The 18733-nt window shown below is 51.0% G+C and overlaps 1 protein-coding gene across 1 annotated transcript; it reads right to left on the bottom strand.

Annotated features, from left to right (window-relative positions):
- Positions 1 to 1894: 1894 nt before the first annotated feature.
- S1PR5 (sphingosine-1-phosphate receptor 5) lies at positions 1895 to 6381 on the bottom strand. Its single transcript, XM_036848983.1, has 2 exons — positions 5292 to 6381; positions 1895 to 3869 (listed from the first exon to the last, which is right to left on the bottom strand). The coding sequence occupies exon 2, from the start codon at positions 3849 to 3851 to the stop codon at positions 2655 to 2657; it is 1197 nt and encodes a 398-aa protein (XP_036704878.1). The 5' UTR covers positions 3852 to 3869; positions 5292 to 6381; the 3' UTR covers positions 1895 to 2654.
- Positions 6382 to 18733: the final 12352 nt, after the last annotated feature.

Raw genomic sequence — 18733 nt, 5'->3', positions numbered from 1 at the left:
AGTGACTGAGACTGTGGGGAAACCCGCACCCTCCTCCACAGGCCGAAAGAAACCTCCGGTATCTCAAAATAACATCTACAAGCCCTGTGACCCAGCAGTGCCACGTGTAGAAATTTATCCAAGGTACACTGGCACAGGTGCAGGAGGATGTATGTACACAGATGTTTATTGCCACACTGTGTATAAAGGCAAGGTGTTGGACTCAACACGTGTCCCTCCCTAGGGCCCTGGTATAATAAGTGGTGGTATGTCTATGCTGTGAAATACCATGCAGCCAGTGAAAAGAAGCAAGACATGTTTACCTCAATTTTTTTTAATGTGGAAAAAAATAAGTTCTATGAGCTGAATTGTGCCCCCCCCACCATCATCATATTTTGAAGCCCTAACCCCCAAGGTGATGGTATTTGGAGATGGGGATTTAGGAAGGTAATTAGGTTTAGATGAGGACATGAGGGTGGGGCCCTCATGATGGCATTAGTGCCCTTATCAGAGGAGACACCAGGGAGCTTGCTCTCTTTCTCCACCATGTGAGGACACAGCCAGAAGGCAGCTGTCTACAAGCCAGGAAGAGAGCTCTCACCAGAACCCAACCATGCTGACACCTTGATCTTGGACTTCCAGCCTCCAGAACTGTGAGAAATAAATTTTGGCTGTTTAAGCCACCTAGGCTATGGTATTTGTTATGGCAGCCAGAGCCAATTAACACAGTACAAAATCTAGATGTGCAACAGTTTCCAAGATATACTATTAAGTGATCAAAGCAAGGTGGAGAGCAGTGCTAAAGTGTAAAACGAGAGAAGATGTATTTACATTTCAGCTCATTTATCCACAGAATAGCTCTGGAAGTTTCCCAATAGTGTATGCATCCAGGAGGGGGAACTGGTGCTTTTTGAATTTTGTAAGATGTGAACAAGTGAATAACTCGTCTGCCATCACACCATCACACAACTGAACAATGGGGTGGGGTGTCTCAGGTTGCCCCGGATGATTACAGGAGCCTGGGGATAGGGGAACCAGGCCAGGTGGGAGATTGGGTCCAGTTCTCGAAGTGCCCTGGGATGTGACCCCAGGTTTGAGTGTGTTTGTGTTCCAGGAAGTAGGTTGTTTCCCCGTGCGTACGGTCTGCAGGGATGGCCTGAGAGTGGCCCACGGAGACTCAGGTCCCCAGGCTGGGTCAGTGACCGCCTCCCCCCCCCACCCCGCCGCAAAACACACCGCGATCTTTACAGCTGCCTGCAGTTCCGCTGTTTCCCGGCAGGCGGCATGCCGCAATCTGAGCCCAAAGCCCCCAGTCCTTTCCCCACACCCACCCCGCCCCTCTCCCGCCAGCCCCTCTGCACTAGAGGTTAGGAATACGCCTGGGGACACCTGGGGGCCAGGGACAGCTGGGAGACGCGGCCTCCGCTCCTGGAGCCTTTTATGGGCACAAACGGGGCCCTAGGATCGCCCCTGGCCGAAAATGCAGACCGTTGAAGGAGGGAGTGTCTGCTTGGCCTTAACAGACCCCTCCAGAGGGGCCAGACATCAAGCCTGCGCCTCCTCGGACCTCGGAGCCTGACCACCTGGTCTAGTATCCTGGCTCAGACACTGGGACAAGGTACTTAGTTCTTGGAGTTTCCTCATCTGTCAAATGGGGGTGAGGAAACCTACCTTGAAAGGTTGTAGTAAGGGTGAGAAAAAGGCCTGTCCTGGGCCTAGCACTATGGGGCAGCTATCCAGGCACAATAAACTGTAATCACTTTTATTATTCGATTGTATTTTTATTCTTTATGAAGGATCTGACACCACATTCAAAGAAATCTTGTTTCAGATAGGAATTGGCTGCGTCTCCTAGAGTCAAATTTTAGGGTGCCCTGTCTTTGGTTCCTCCTCTGAAGTGAAGAGCTGTCCTTGACTCCTTTCTCCCCCACACCCAATTTCCTCCGGAATTCTGTCCAATACCTCCCAAATCCATGGAGAATCCACACGGTCTGATTCCTTATCATCACTCCCCTAGGCCAGTGCAGTCACCATCACCTTGTTCTCCTAGCTTCGCCCTCCACAGAGACCAGAGGCATCTGTAAACACGTGAGCCAGATTAAGTCCCTCCTCTGCCTAGAACCCTCCATGAATCCCCCTTCACTCAGAGCAAAAGAAAGTCCTCCCCTGGGCTCATAAGTCCCTGCCCCATCTGTCCCATTATTTCCCTGCCTTTGTTTCCTCCCACTCTCCCTCTCCATTCTCCGCTCCAGCCACATTGACATATGTGCTTTTCAGAGAACACACAGGCATATTCTAGGCTCAGGGCCTTTGCAGCCCCACCCTGAAATGATCTTCCTTCAGAAGTTCCCAGGACAGTCCATCTCACATCACATGTCACCATCTCTGCAGAGAGGCATCCCCTGACCACCATCGCATCACTGTATTGTCACTGGAATTATCTCCATACCTCTTCATTCCATTATTGTCTATGTCCGCCACCAGAACATCAATTCCACAAGGGAAGGGATTTTTGTCTGTTTTGTTCATTGCCGTGGGGTTTAGCGTCAATAAAATACATTCTCCTGCGTCTTTTCTTCCTCCACCATCCTCAGCTGCTTTTCCTATAAATTCCTTTATTTAGCAAGAAAGTCTGCGAAAGACTCTTAGGGAGGCCAATGGCGGACCAAAGGGCGTCACTCTGCGGCTGGCGGGGGTACCAGGGTCCAGGCAGCTGTGAGCGCGCCAGGGCTGCCGGTCGAGCCGCTGGCGTCCAGCCCGTCCCGCTGGGGTGACGAGCGCTCGGAGTGGCTGGAGCTGCCATCCAGGCCAGGAGGCAGCCAGCGCTGCAGGCCGCCCGAAGCCCCAGGGGCGCTCCCCGACGGCTGGGAGGCACCCGGGCCTAGGCTGCACCAGTGGCGGCCGCAGCAGAGGAGGCGCAGGAGCGCTTGGCGCATGTCGCGGTTGGTGAACGTGTAGATGATGGGGTTCAGAAGCGAGTTGGCCATGGCCAGGCCCAGGAAGGGGTCCGCCTGCAGGAGCACAGGACAGGCGCGCGCCGGGCATGCCACGTCCAGCAAAAGCAGCAGGAAGAGTGGTCCCCAACAAGCCACGAAGGCCAGGAGCACCACGCTGAGCGTGCGCAACAGCGCCAACGAGCGCGGCGTGCGGCGTTCGCGGGTCGAGGCGCCCTCGCCAGCCCCGGGGCGGGTTCCCAGGCGCCGCGCTTTGGAGCGCACTTGGCAGTAGATCCTCGCGTAGAGTGCGCAGATGGCAGCCAGGATGCCAACAAAGGCGAGCACGCAGAAGAGCACGTAGGCCTTGGCGTAGAGCGGCAGGACCGTGGAGCAGGCGTCCAGACGGCCCAGACAATTCCAGCCGAGCGCGGGCAGTAGCCCAAGGAGCAGCGACACGCCCCAGGCGGCGGCCGCCAGCGCCAGCGTGCGCCCCCGACGGGCGGCGGGAGCGGGTCCCCTGCGCTCCATGGTGAGGAGGCGCTCGAGCGCGATGGCCAAGAGGCTCAGCACGGACGCGGCGAGCGCCACGAAGACGCCACCCTCACGAGCGAACCAGAGCGCGGGCGACAGGCGCAGCGTGAGAGGCCCCGACAGCAGGATGTTGGCTGCATAGGCGGCGCCCGCCAGCAGGTCGGACAGCGTGAGGCTACCCAGGAGCAGGAACATGGGCGCATGGAAGCGCGGGTGGCGTCCGAGCACGATCAGCACGGCTAAGTTCTCGAGTACGATGAGCGCGCACACGGCCAGGCACACGACGGCGTCGGCGCGCAGCCCCGCGCCGGGCTGGTAGCGCGCACCGCGGAGCTTCCCGGTGTAGTTGTAATGCAGGACGATGACCTCGCTCACTGGCGCTGGCCGCAGCAGCCCCAGCTCCATGGGCTGCCCGCCCCAAGACTGCGGGGAGGTTGGGTGCAATGTCAGGCCTGGCGTGCACCATCCCCGCGGCCTGCGGAGGCGGGCACGGGCGGCGCCTCACCTGCGAAGGGGGCCCTAACCCCCTACTCCCTACCCCACACGCACTCCTGGGCCCAGAGGGAGTTTGGGATGGCAGGGGGGTGTCCATGGAGACAGGCCGACACAAAGACACACAAATAACATCACAAGGGGACAGGGTAACACACAGTCCCACAGGAAAGGTACACTAATAATTCACACACAGCAGGGACATCCAGAGGCATATTAATCATAAACAGACAGAAATAGCCACACACAGAAAGTGACACACAAATACAGTGATACACCGACAAGGACATGTGCACAGATAGTCACAAACTAGGGCAAAATGCGCAGTTACACCCCATCAGGGAAACACGAATGCACATTCACACATGGACAGAGAGACACAGGCAAAGATATACAAATTCCGCCACACGCAGACGGGATCTTATGCTTAGTCTCACAGGCCACAATTTCACAAACTCCACCCACACCCAGCCTGGAACCCAGAGCCCCACAATCTGCACACCTCGCTGCACACAGGGCTTTTTCCTGCGAACCCCCCTTCATCCGCCACAAAACCTCAGGGAGAAAGCTGAGCCTATCCACGCACTTTGCAGAGGCAGAGCCTGAGGGCAGCAGACAGGATCCACATCTCACAGACTCTTGCAGAAATGCATATATGTCATTAAAGTATAATAATACCTCCCACCTGTGACTGCACGCTATAATCCCCTCATCCCCAATTTACAGACGAGGAAGCTGAGGCTCAAACAAAGTACCTCGCATAGAAGCAGGCACAAAGGTTTTCATGCTCCCACACAAACACATCCACGCAGAAGCAGTCACACAGTCATGGGAGTCCCACTTAACAGATGAGAAAACCAAGGCCTAGGGAGGGGAACGGACTTAGTTGGACATGGCAGAAACAAATGCATCCCAGACAGCTTCAGCTGCACACAGGGAACCAGGCACAAATACAGACTCACAGGGAGTCACGGACTCAGGCACGCTGGGGGGAAGGGGACATCAAATACACGCAGATACAGGTTACATTCGCTCCGCTGGGGACACTGCATAGAGGCTCACACCCTGTGCACCGCCCGCCTCGCCTCGTCTTGCCTGGAGGCAGCAGTGAGGTAGTGAAACTTGCAGTGGCGTGGCTGGGAGGGAGCGAGGCCCCAGGGGATTCCGGGCGCCCCCCACACACCCCCATCCCGGGTCCCGCATCCAGTCCTGAAGTCGCCGGTTTTCCCCTCCCGAGAGGCCTTCGGGAAAGGCCAAGGAACCCAAGCAAGGGGACAAGGGTAGTGACAAGGGCAACACCCTCTGGGCCAGGCCGAGCCCCGCACGCGAAAGGACCCTGTGCTGTACACTCACCCCTGCGCCCAGGTGGTGTGCGCTCAGCAGTCGAGCGACCTGGAGCTGAGCGAGCTGCCTCTGTTCGGGGGGCGCGGCTGGAGCTGACAGGCGAGGGGGCGGGCCCGCAAGGCCGAGCGCCGGCGGTCGCAAGCAGTTGCCCCCTCCCCTTGGGGCCCGGGCTCCCAGCCCGTGTCTGCCAGCCTGTGCCACTCGCCGCGGCACCGGAACGCGCCCTGGTGGCGACTGGCACAGGCGAGCCCTCAGCTCCCCGCTCCGGGCCTGGGCTGCTCTCCCAGGGACGCTCCGTCGCGGTGGGAGGATCCGGAGACATGAGGAGGGGAGGGTTCTTCAGCCGGGGCGGCCGCAACCCGAGCCTCTCCCCCCGCCCCCGCCCCCACCGAAGTAAAGGGGTCCTCTCTGTCCTCTGGGCACTGGTCCCTCCCTATATTCCACCTACCTTCCAACTGACCCTCCTGGGCTGCACCCCAAGGACGTCCCGCCGGCGGAGGGACCCCGGCAACCCGGGTCAGGAGGGGTCTTCGGCAGCGGTAGCCTCAATCCCCTCCCCCCAGCAGCTAGGTCCCGTCGGCCTCCGGGCTCAGGCCCCACCCCGTTTCCCCGCTCCCACCCCCGGTCTGGGGCGAGTGGGGGAGGGGCAGGCGCGGTCAGGATTCTGGTGGGAACCTTTTCCTCCCCAGATAAGGAGAAGCTGGCTCGTAAGTCCCCCTGGTTCTCCCGCTTCCCCCACCCCGTCTCTCTCACCCTTATCACTCCCGACAACGTGATTTACGCGGTTGTCATGTTTCTGGACTGTGTCCCCTCCAGTCAGCCCCACAGGGGTAGGAATTCGCGTTCTGTCGTGGGCACTGCCTGGACACGGCCTGTGCTCAGTAAGCAGCCGCTGAGTGAGTGAATGAATGAATGACTGTCTCCCTCACTTTCTCTCTGTGTGTCTCTCTTCTGTTCTCTCAGGGTCTCTCTGTCTCTGTCTCTCCCCGTCTCTGTGTGTGTCTCTCTCAGTCGCGTCTCCGTCTTTCTCTGTTTGTGCCTCTCCCACGTCTCTCCCAGGCCTCCGCTCCTCTGACGGGCCAGTCCCAGCTGGCCCCGCAGCCCGCACCCCCAGTTCCCAGGAGCCTCCAGGCTGGGAAGCTCCGTCCTACCAGAGGCCACAGCCGGGAAGGGGGGCTGGGCCTGGCTGCCGCGACCTTCACCAGGACTGTGCCCTTTGCACCGGCTGCCTCAGGCTTTGCCGGTCACGGTCACGGGTGGGGTGAGGGCGTCCCAGGGACCATGAGCCAGAGGTTGGGGATGGATCGGAGGTGTGCCCCCAGGGAAGGGACTGCGTGGGACACCCAGGCCGGGTCGCATCCCCGTGTAGCCTCTTAGGGAATCCCCGTGGCTCCAAATAGAACCACTCCTGCCTGCTCCGACAGATCACACACAGGGACAGCGCAGCCAGTGGGGCCCGCGAAGGGGGGGGGGCGCCTTAAGGTTTGGGTGCCAGAGCTCCACAGCCTCCCGCGACCAAGCCCGCTGGGATGAGCCCTGAAGATTCCCCAGACGTGGCAGGGCCGTGCCTGGCACACATCATGTGCTCCATAGATGACCCCATTCTGCAAAGGGGAAGCCACACCCCAGGGTGGGAAAGTGGCTGCTTCTCACCTCCCAGGCGGCAATCTCACCTCCCACGGGCCCCGCAGGGTGGAGGGGGGCTCTTCCTGCCACGGGTCTCAGGCCCCAGCACCCCCAACTCATGCCACCTCGTACACAAGATCCCACGAGATCACAGCCCTCTCCTGTTCCAGACCCTCCCATGGCTCCATATGTGGCTCAGAGTTAAGGTCCAAACCCTCACTACAAGGCCTTCAAAACCCACAAGGCCTTGCACAGTCTTTCCTCCTGACACCTCTGCTATTCCTCTGCCATACTCCCTTCCAGCCCCACTGACTTCCCCCCAGTTCCTCACACACTTCAAGACCTTGGCACTTGGGGATCAGCCTGCCTGGAACATCCTTCCTCCAGCCCTTCCAGCCGGTCACCTCCTCAGAGAGGCCTTCCCTGCTGTGTCCCCCTCCTCCCCAATCTCACATGGCAGTTGGCACCATCTGAAATTACCTTGAATATTTACTTATTCATCTGGCATACTGTGGGTCTCTGCCCTAGACTCCCAGCTCCAGGAAGCCAGGGACCCTGTCTGTCCCTCTGCCCAGTCACTGAGTAAAGGTTAAGAGCTTGTAGTGTGCAGCTGGGCTCAGCTACTTTGTAATCTAGGACTCTGGGCAAGTGACACCCACTCTGAGCCTTGGCGGCCTCTTTTGTAAAATGGATAATGACAGTTCCCACTCCGAGGGATGCTGTTGAGGAGGAAGGAGTGGAACAGAGCTGTGAGACACAGGTGAGAGTTCAGTAAATGTTAGCTCAGGTGCTACTGGTCACCACTGTATCCCAGAGGAGGGATTAGGAAGGGGTTCAGCTCAGGCCCCATCAACCCCAGGCACCACTACCACCCCAACTCGCCCCCTCCCCCTGCCCCCCAGCCATGCCTGGTCTCTTTCCCAGGGGAAGGGCACCCCTGGCCTCTGCGCTCCTGCCACAGCCCGCCGCCTGATGCAAGCCTGGGCCGGCACACCTGCCTGGCAGGTTCTGCTGCCAGGGCCCTCACCCATAGGGGCCGCCCCACCCAATCTGTGCCCACTCTCACTGAGCACAGTATCCTCATCTCTGGAAGAGCAAAATGCCTCCCACAGTACCCTCACACCTCCACCCATCCAGAGTCAGAGGGCTGCAGCAGGACTTCCCATTCCCCCCTCTCCATCTCCCTGTGACCAGTCCTGAGGCATGAATGTGGCTGCAGGGAGGTGTGAACTGACAAGTTTCCCACAGCCAGAGACCAGAGCATTCATGGTTTCGGTGGGGGTGGGGGGGATGGGCGGGTGGGGGGGATGGGGGGGTTGTCTCAAACTGGAGGTTGAAGGGCCAACTCTGGCTCACAACCTCAAGATTTGTTTGCTTGGCTCAAAGGTTTCCCGTTCAAACATCTGTCTGAACTGTACAGAAACACTAGTCTGGTTGGTATATTTGTTTCTCACAGGAGTACGGGTTAATTTTGGAACTGCTATGTACTAGCACTGAACAAATAAGTACATATGTTGTAGATACTGACAACCAGTTTCCATACTGTTGGAGAATGAAGCTACAAATAAGCAGTGTGGTGCCGGATGGGGTTATCATTATGAAATGTTTATTTTAACAGTTAGATATGAAAGTAAATATGGATGTGAGTGTACACACGGATTAGTACACACACATTTCCCAGCTCTGTCTGCCGAGGGCTCAGAGCAATGGCACCCCAGTAGCAATGAGTACACTCAGCACCCAGATCTTGGTTTCTAAATACCATTTTCCAGTGTGAGGAACCAGGGCTTCTTGGAGAAATGACCACTTCTAGGGCTGGGGCAGAGAAACTGCACAAGGACCCTGGAGCATCTTCTAGACAGAGTGCTTTTAAAAAAAAAAAAATACCAAAAAGACACCAGAGCCAGTCTGAAAGAACTCCCACTGGCCAAAGCTGGAACAATTTGAACAAAATAAATAGCGATAGAATTGGATTATAACCCAAAGAATAAAATAAATGTCCACAAATCCATACCGATTTAAATACATAATTGAATCTATTTTAAAATGAGGGAGAAGGAACAAATCTTCCCGACAGAAGAATTCCAATTAATAAAAGTATAATGAGGGAATTCCCTGGCAGTCCAGTGGTTAGGACTCTGCACTTCTACTGCAGGGGGAACGAGTTCGATCCCTGGTCAAGGAACTAAGATCCCACAAGCTGCGTAATGCAGCCAAAAAAAAAAAAAAAAAGTATAATGAATGATGAAAATAGAAAATCACTGTTAGAATACCACTGTGATAATTGTTGCATGTAGAATCCACTGATGAATGAGAAAATTAATGGGTAAAACTTTAAGAAGAAAGACGACATTCGCATAGCCTCAAAGTTTCTCCTCCCAAATATTTATTAATCACCTAGGTGGTCTTAATCTTTGTCCAAAAATTCTTGGAAACTCCCTCTAAGGGGGAGAGCTAAGTTCCCCCCCCCCTCCTTGAGGGAAGGAGCTGGACTTGGAGACTTGTTTCCAAAGAATAGAGTGTTGTCCACACAAAAACCTGCACATGGATGTTACTAGCAGCCTTATCCATAATTGTCAAAACTTGGAAGCAACCAAGATGTCCTTCAGTAGGTGAACGGATAAATAAACTGGTACATCCAGACAATGGACTCAAAAAGAGATGAGCTCAAAAAGAGATGAGCTATCAAGCCATGAAAAGACATGAAGGAAACGTAAATGCATATTCCTAAGTGAAAGAAACCAATGTGAAAAGGCTACATGATGTATAGTTCCAACCATGTGACATTCTGGAAAAGGCAAAACTACGGGGACAGATCAGTGGTTGGCAGGGATTATGGAGGAAGGAGGGATGAATAGGCAGAGTACAGGGGATTTTTAGGGCAGTGAAACCATTCTGTATGATACAGTAATGGTAGATACATGTCATTATCCATTTGTCCAAACCCATAGAATGTGTAACACAGAGAGTGAACCTCAATGTAAAAAATCTATGGGGCTTCCCCGGTGGCGCAGTGGTTGGGAGTCTGCCTGCTAATGCAGGGGACATGGGTTCGAGCCCTGGTCTGGGAGGATCCCACATGCCGCAGAGCAGCTGGGCCCGTGAGCCACAATTGCTGAGCCTGCGCGTCTGGAGCCTGTGCTCCGCAACGGGAGAGGCCGCGATGGTGAGAGGCCGGCGCACCGCGATGAAGAGTGGCCCCCGCTTGCCACAACTAGAGAAAGCCCTAGCACAGAAACGAAGACCCAACACAGCCCTAAATAAATAAATAAATTAAAAAAAAAAAATCTATGGACTTTTGGGACTCCGCGTGGTCCAGTGGTTAAGACCGTGCTTCCACTGCAGGGGGCACAGTCTCGATCCCTGGTCTGGGAAATAAGATCCCGGCATGCCTCGCAGTCTCGCAGTGTGGGGGGGACGGGGTGGGGAGCCACTATGGACCTATGGACTTTGGGTGATAATGATGTGTTCATGTAGGTTCATCAGTGGTACTAAATACACTACTGTGGTGTGGGGTGTCCATAGTGGGAGAGGTTGGGAATGGGGCACAGGGAGTATATGGGATATCTCTGTACTTTCTGCTCAATTTGCTGTGAACCTAAAACTGCTCTAAAAAATAGAGTTTATTAATCAAAAAAAAAGAGGGGGGAGGGATAAACTAGGAGTTTGGGATTAACATACACACACTACTCTATATAAAATAGATAATCAACAAGGACCTACTGTATAGCACAGGGAACTCTACTCAATATTCTGTAATAACCTATATGGGAAAAGAATCTGAAAAAGAGTAGATATATGTATATGTATTACTGATTCACTTTGCTGTACACCTGAAACTAACACCACATTGTAAATCAACTATACTCCAATATAAAATAAAAATTAGGGACTTCCCTGGTGGCACAGTGGTTAAGAATCTGCCTGCCAATGCAGGGGACACAGGTTTGATCCCTGGTCCAGGAAGATCCCACATGCCGCGGAGCAACTAAGCCCGTGCACCACAACCACTGAAGCCCGCGTGCCTAGAGCCCGTGCTCTGCAACAAGAGAAGCCACCATAATGAGAAGCCCACAAACCGCAACAGAGTAGCCCCTGCTCGCCACAACTAGAGAGAGCTTGTGTGCAGCAACGAAGACCCAACACAGCCAAAAAAATAAATTAAATTAAATTAAATTAAATTAAATTAAATTAAAATTAAAAAAAAAAAAGATAAAAAGCCTGAGAGGTCCTCGAGAAGACATATGCTCCCAGGCCACACCACCAGGAGGCTTTGGACATTTCTATTGCCAGCCTGGCCTCTCACAGTATCTGAGCTTGAAATCCCTGGCTGCAGTGCCAGGAGCATGGATTTTAGAGGAGACAGGTGGCAGGGCGACTTTCAGTTTCTAAACATCCCTGAGCCTCCACTTCCTCATCTGAAAATGGGAACACCATGGTCCTCTACCCATAAGGGGCTCACATTTTTGTGGGGGACAAAAAAAATCATACACAAGTTATTAAGAGAATTCCACATAGTGACGTGTGATATAAACAAATAAAATATAATGTTGTGTTACGGGAGTGAATGGGGAATTTTTTTTTTTTTTTTTTTTTGGCCGCGCAGCTTGTGGGCCACAACCAGGAATGGAACCCGCGCCCTCGGCAGTGAAAGTGTGCACTTCCGCCAGGGAATTCCCGGAATGGGGACCATTTTAGATCCAAGAACAGGCAAGGCCTCTTTGTGGAGGTGAAGTGAGCTGAGGTCAGAATAACAAGAAGGCAGAGGGAAGGGTGTTCCTGGAAGAGGAATCAGCATGAGCAAAGGCCTAGCTTACTGTACTTCCTTTTTTTTTTTTTAATTGAGGGAGTTCCCTGGTGGTCTAGGGGTTAGGACTCAGAGCTTTCTTTTTTTTTTTTTAATAACTTTATTTATTTATTTTTGGCTGCGTTGGGTCTTCATTGTTGTGTGTGAGCTTTCTCTAGTCGCGGCCAGCAGGGGCTACTCTTCATTGCGGTGGCTTCTCTTGTCACAGAGCACGGGCTCTAGGCGCGTGGGCTTCTGTAGTTGTGGCACGTAGGCTCAGTAGTTGTAGCTCGTGGGCTCTAGAGCGCAGGCTCAGTAGTTGTGGCGCACGGACTTAGTTGCGCCAAGGCATGTGGCATCTTCCTGGATCAGGGCTTGAACCCGTTTCCCCTGCATTGGTAGGCGGATCTTAACCACCGCGCCACCAGGAAAATCCGGACTCAGCGCTTTCACCGCAGTGGCCTGGGTTCAATCCCTGATTAGGGAACTGAGATCCTGCAGGCTGCGCAGCGCGGCCAAAAAAAAAAAAAAAAAATGGAGGTGATAGTCACGTAACATAAAATTAATCCTCTTAAAGGAACAATTCAGTAGCATTGAGGACATTCACAATGGTATTCAACCACCACCTCTATCTAGTTTCAAAGCATTTTTATCACCCCAAAATGAAACCTCACACCCATTAAACAGTTGTTCCCCATCCCCATCCCCCAGCCCGAGGCAACCACTGATCTGCACTCTGTCTCTATGGATTTCTCTATTCTGGATACTTCATATAAATGGAATCATACAATATGTGGCCTTTTGCACCGGACTTCTTTCACTTAGCATAATGTTTTGAGGTTCTTCCACGTTGTCGCAGGCAGCAGGACTTCATTTCTTTTTACGACTGAATAATACTATTGTATTAATGTACTTATTAAAAATTCTAAAAGGCTCCGAGAAGAGGCTTTGAGTTGGGAGGGTGAGGGTCTTGGTGGGGGGGGGGGGAATCACCTTGTCCCAGGTGCTGCGCAGAAATTGGGCAGAGCCATGCTTTTCTCCCCTGCTCATTCCGGGCCTGGTGAACTGCCCATGGGAAAATCTGACCTCATCTTCCTGCACAGATGTCCCCAGATACAGCTTGAGTTAAACCCAGGCCAAGGGCTCCAAAAGCTGTAGACATGGTTGGCAGACCAAGTCCTCAGAAGGCAGAGGAGGCAGGCCCTGATCTTTCCCACCAAGCAGCCCTCTTGGTGCCCCCCTCCCTGCATCCCTCACTTCCAAGTGAGGTTTGGAAACTTGGAGTCAGAGCCTCCTCTCTCTTCCTCTCTCTCTCTCTCTCTCTCTCTTCCCCCTCACACTTAGACATTCATTTCACAGACTAGGTAGGGAGGGGAGGGGAAAGAACAACTGGGCAGAGGGATTGAATCAGCACATGCAAAAGTGTGGAGGCTGAAAAGAATGTGTGGGTAAAAGAAACAGAAATCAGGTCAATAGGGCAGAGTTGTGGCTTAGGGGGAGGAAAGAGCAGGAGTGGGAGGTGAAACTGGGGGTGGGGCAAGGGCAGATCTGGTGGACCTCAAATATCAGGCCTATGATGTCGGTTCACCATCTTGCTGTGTGACTTGCTTAACCTCTCTGACCTCAGTCTACTCATCTGTAAAATGAAGTCATGAAAGTCTTTTTCGTTCTCACAGTGATCTTGGGAGTATGAAGGCAATCATTGGCGTAAAGAGCTAACACACTGCTCGGCCCAGAGCTAACCACTTGACAAATGTCAGACTTTTTTTTTTTTGGCCATGCCGTGCAGCACGCAGGATCTTAGTTCCTGACCAGGGATCAAACCCAGGCCCCTGCTGTGAAAGCGTGAAGTCCTAACCACTGGACCATCAAGGAATTCTCAGACACTTGGATTGTTTCTATTCTTCTTCTTTTTTTTTTTTGGCTACCTTGAAAAATGCTATGAACCTTTGCGTACAGGTTTTTTGTTTTTGTTGTGGTTGTTTTGTTTTTTGGTTGCACCGGGTCTTAGTTGCAGCAGGCGGGCCCCTTAGTTGCGGCATGCATGTGCGATCTAGTTCCCTGATCAGGGATCGAACCTGGGCCCCCTGCACTGGGAGCGTGGAGTCTTATCCACAGCACCACCAGGGAAGTCCCTGTGTACAGGTTTTTTATGTGGACATATATTTTCATTTCTATTGGGAATATATCTAGGAGTGGAATGGTGGTGTCATGTGGTAATTCTATGCTGAACATCTTGAGGAACTGCCAAACTTTTCCAAAGTGATTGCCCTGTTTTACATTCCCACCAGCAATATATAGGGGTTCTGATTTCCCCACATCCTGCTAACACTTGTTATTTTCTGTCCTTTTTTTATTTTATTATTTATTTATTTATTTATTTTTGGCTGTGTTGGGTCTTCGTTGCTGCGCGCGGGCTTTCTCTAGTTGCGGGGAGCGAGGGCTACTCTTTGTTGCGGTGCGCAGGCTTCTCATTGCGGTGGCTTCTCTTCTTGTGCAGCACAGGCTATAGGCACGCGGGCTTCAGTAGTTGTGGCGCACGGGCTCAGTAGTTGTGGCGCACGGGCTCAGTGGTTGTGGCACACGGGCTTAGTTGCTCCACGGCATGTGGGATCTTCCCGGACCAGGGATCGAACCCATGTCCCCTGCAGGAGGATTCTTAACCACTGTGCCACCAGGGAAGTCCCTTCCATCCTTTTTTATTACAGCCATCCTGGTGGGCGTGAAGTGGCATCTCATTGTGGTTTGATAGTTATTACTTTTTGTTATTATTTTTATTGATCCCAATGCCCACACTGCAGTGCATCCTTCCTCCTGTCCTTCCCCACTCATGACCCTCCCATAACTCCTTGGAGCCCTTTGAAGAAAGCTCAAGCAGAGGGGAGAAGGGATAAATTAGGAGTTTGGGATAAACATATACACACTACTATACGTAGAATAAATAACCAACAAGGACCTACTATATAGCACAGGGAACTATACTCAATATTTTGTAATAACCTATAAGAGAAAAGAATCTGGAAAGAAAAGATATATATGCATGTATAACTGAATCACTTTTCTGTATATCTGAAACAAACACAACATTGTAAATAAACTATACTTCAATTAAAACAAATAATAAAAAAAGAAAGCAAGCTCAAGCAGCCCAGGCCATTGCCAACTGGCTCTTGCCCTGCTCCCCACCCCCTACCATACCATACCTCTTGTCTCTAAATCTCCAAATCTGGCAACTGTTCCTCATGGTCAGAGAAGTAGGATTTGGGGTCAGAGAGACATGGGTTGGAATTCTGGCTCTGATCTTGGGCAGATGGATTGACATCTGTGAGCCTCAGTTTCCTCATCAGTTAAATGGGAATCATAATTATTCCCCTCTCATATGGTTCAATGAGACTGGTCATGTCAACTGTTTAGTGCAATGCCTGGCATTGAGTAGGGGCTGTATGAATCAGGATTTGTTTAGTTGAAAGTTCCAGAAAAAAAAAATTAAGTCCAACTTAAAAACAACTCAAACCGGTGTGGGGGCAGTGGTTAGGAATGAATTGACTCCCGTAGCTGAAAATCTAGGGATCTAGGAGTTGGGTTAACTTCAGGCATACCTGGATCAAGAAGCTCCAATGTCACCAGGAATCTAACTCTGTCTCTTGGTTCAGCTGGGCTTTCATCTCATCAAGCTCCCCTTTGGGTGGCAGAGATTCTTCCTGGCACTACAGATCCATCATTCCCACTCAGTAGCAACTTGGGAAAAGATATCCAGTCACCCCAAGGTTCCACCAGAAGTCCTAGTACTGAATTTCATTGGCCCAGCTAGGATCACATGTCATAACCAAACCAATCTCCTGGTCTGGGGAGTGGACTGCTCTGATTGGTCAGGTTGGAGAATGTAGGCGGAGTCAACCCAAAATTGGTCTGAGCATCTTCACGTGGGCCATTAGGAGTCCTCAAACCTTGGTGGGTTGCTTTTCAGGCATCTGAGATGGGAAGGGCATGGAACAACAGAAGGGGCAGAAGTTAATTTCAGAGAGTTCAGTTTAGGGCCAGTTGAGTTTGAGATGCCTCCCAGCCATCAGGTGGTGCCACTGAGTCATCAACTGAATATGAGACGTGCATTCACCTGGTGTCTTGGTGGCTCACATTCTTTTTATTGATTTTATGAAAATGTAATTTAATTTCCTTTTGAAGGATACAATTAAGAAATGTAATTATTATGATGTATAATTTATCCGCCTGGAGTTAATTACCTTCTTTTTTTCTTTAGTTGTCTTTCTTAGAAGTTCTGGCAATTTATCTCAATTCAACTTTCCAAATCATAAAATTCATCAGGTAATCTATAGGTAGCATTCTGCTTTCCTCCTGGGTTCTTTTTGCTGGGGTATTCCTCCTGCCGCCATCCCAGGAATTCTCTTCATCTCTTTCCTAAGCTGGAATCCCTGTTTCCTCAGTCTCATGTCTTCTTTTTTTCTTTGTTTACCCCTCTGTTTTTGTGGAGTGCATCCTGCAGTAAATTTCTGAGAACATAAGAGCATCAAAGAGAACATTTCTGAGTCCTTCCATGTTTTGAAATGTCTTTACTTGCTCCTCACACTTGATCAATATTTTGGCTGGAAATAGTGGTCTGGATTGAAAATCCTTTTCTGTCAGAATTTTGAATCCATATCCCCATTGTCTCTCTTTCTCTCTCTCTCTTTTTTTTTTTTTTTTGATGTATCGGTATTTATTGGAAAGAAACATGCTCCTCTCACACACCTGAGGGCAGGAAGCAAAGGCAGGTTCTCAGCAGGAGGGGGACGAGGAACCTCTCTCTTTTTCTTTAATAGATTTATTTATTTTATTTATTTATTTTTGACTGTGTTGGGTCTTCGTTGCTGCACGCGGGCTTTCTCTCATTGCGGCGAGCGGGGGCTACTCTTCGTTGTGGTGCACAGGCTTCTCACTGCAGTGGCGTCTCTTGTTGCGGAGCATGGCCTCTGGGTGCAGGGGCTTCAGTAGTTGTGGCACGCAGGCTCAGTAGTTATGGTGCATGGGCTTAGTTGCTCCATGGCATGTGAGATCTTCCTGGACCAGGGATCGAACCCGTGTCCCCTACATTGGCAAGCAGATTCTTAACCATTGCACCACCGGGGAAGCCCCGGGGAAGCCCCCATTGTCTCTTTGTTTCCCATGTCTTTGAATGTGCTGTTCTACCAGGAAGGCACTTCCTTCCTTCTTCTCTTTTTCTGACTAATTCTCACTCATCCTTTAGATGCTACGATAAACATTTCTGGGGATCACTATCTATTGAATGAAAAACTACTTCACTTAGGTGACTCTCTTGACTAATTTTGGCCATTGAAATATGAGATGTATGCAATGACATACATCACTCCTGCAAGTCAATCAATTCTGAGGAGGCATCAAAAAGCCCACACAAGGACTTCCCTGGTGGCATAGTGGTTAAGAATCCGCCTGCTTGGGCTTCCCTCGTGGCGCAGTGGTTGAGAATCTGCCTGTCAATGCAGGGGACACAGGTTCGAGCCCTGGTCTGGGAAGATCCCACATGCCAAAGAGCAACTAGGCCCGTGAGCCACAATTGCTGAGCCTGCGCGTCTGGAGCCTGTGCTCCGCAACAAGAGAGGCCGTGATAGTGAGAGGCCTGCGCACCGCGATGAAGAGTGGCCCCCACTTGCCGCAACTAGAGAAAGCCCTCGCACAGAAACGAAGACCCAACACAGCCATAAATAAATAAAATAAAATAAGAAATTAAAAAAAAAAAGTGGACCAAATGGAATACCAAAATATTAAAAAAAAAAAAAAAAAAAAAGAATCCGCCTGCCAATGCAGGGGACACAGGTTTGATCCCTGGTCCGGAAAGATCCCACATGCCACGGAGCAACTAAGCCCGTGCACCACAGCTACTGAACCTGCACTCTAGAGCCCGAGAGCCACAACTACTGAGCTCGCATGCCACAACTACTGAAGCCCCAGCGCCTAGAGCCCATGCTCTGCAACAAGAGCAGCCACCACAATGAGAATCCTGCGCACCGCAATGAAGAGTAGACCCCACTCTCCGCAACTGGAGAAAGCCCATGCATAGCAACGAAGACCCAACGCAGCCCAAAAATAAATTAATTAATTAATTAAATAATTAAATTAAAAAAAAAAAAAAGCCCACACAAGCTTCTCCAGTCTCTCTCTTGTCCCTTTGTGGCAACTGAGGCAGTGAGTTCCTGATGGTACAGCCACAAGATGGTACGTACCTGGTCAGTTTGGACCCCTGCATGACTGTGTAGAGCTGAGCCTCTGCCAGCTCATGTAGGATGAGTAACATGAAGGGGGAATTAACTTTGGTTTTGCGTTAAACCATTGGACTTTGGTCTTGTTTGTTATTGCAGGGAAACTTGACCTATTCGGACTAATACAGAGCTCAACTTAAATGTGGCTGCCTCAGAAGTCCTCCTGGATCACAGCCCCCAAACTAGGTTACTTCCTGCTATTGTAAGCTTGCCTTTTCCTATGTGACCCTTATTGCAATCATAACTATGTAATTATTTGTGTAATGAATTCAACATTTATCTCTTTTATCCTACCTCCAAGACCCCAAGAGGAGACCGTGGTATTTGTCCTCTTTCTATAGCCTTCTATAGTCTCTTTCTATAGCATAGAGCTTGGCACATAGTAGATGCTCAGGATAAATTTGTGGGGTTTTTTTGTTTGTTTGTTTGTTTGGTTTTTAGTAGCATTGTTTTTATTTTTTATTTTTACCTTTAAAAATTTTTATTGAGGGACTTCCCTGGTGGTCCAGTGGTTAAGACTCTGTGCTCCCAATGCAGGGGATGAGGGTTAGATCCCTGGTCGGGGAAATAAGATCCCACATGCCATGCAGTGTGGCCAAAAAAAAAAAAAAAATTTATTGACATATAGTTGATTTACAATGTTGTGTTAGTTTAAGGTGTACAGCAAAGTGATTCAGTTATATATGTATATCTATATCTATCTATACTTTATCTATCTGTTAGATTCTTTTTCATTATAGGTTATTACAAGACACTGAATATAGTTT

The sequence above is a fragment of the Balaenoptera musculus genome, chromosome 3 (genome assembly GCF_009873245.2).
Source record: "Balaenoptera musculus isolate JJ_BM4_2016_0621 chromosome 3, mBalMus1.pri.v3, whole genome shotgun sequence".
Classification (NCBI taxonomy): Eukaryota; Metazoa; Chordata; class Mammalia; order Artiodactyla; family Balaenopteridae; genus Balaenoptera; species Balaenoptera musculus.
The sequence above is the reverse complement of the archived record's forward strand: the minus strand, read 5'-3'. Positions and strand labels throughout refer to the sequence as shown.

Coding starts and splice junctions, on each gene's coding strand:
- S1PR5 (XM_036848983.1), bottom strand. CDS start 3,851: ATGGAGCTGGGGCTGCTGCGGCCAGCGCCAGTGAGCGAGGTCATCGTC.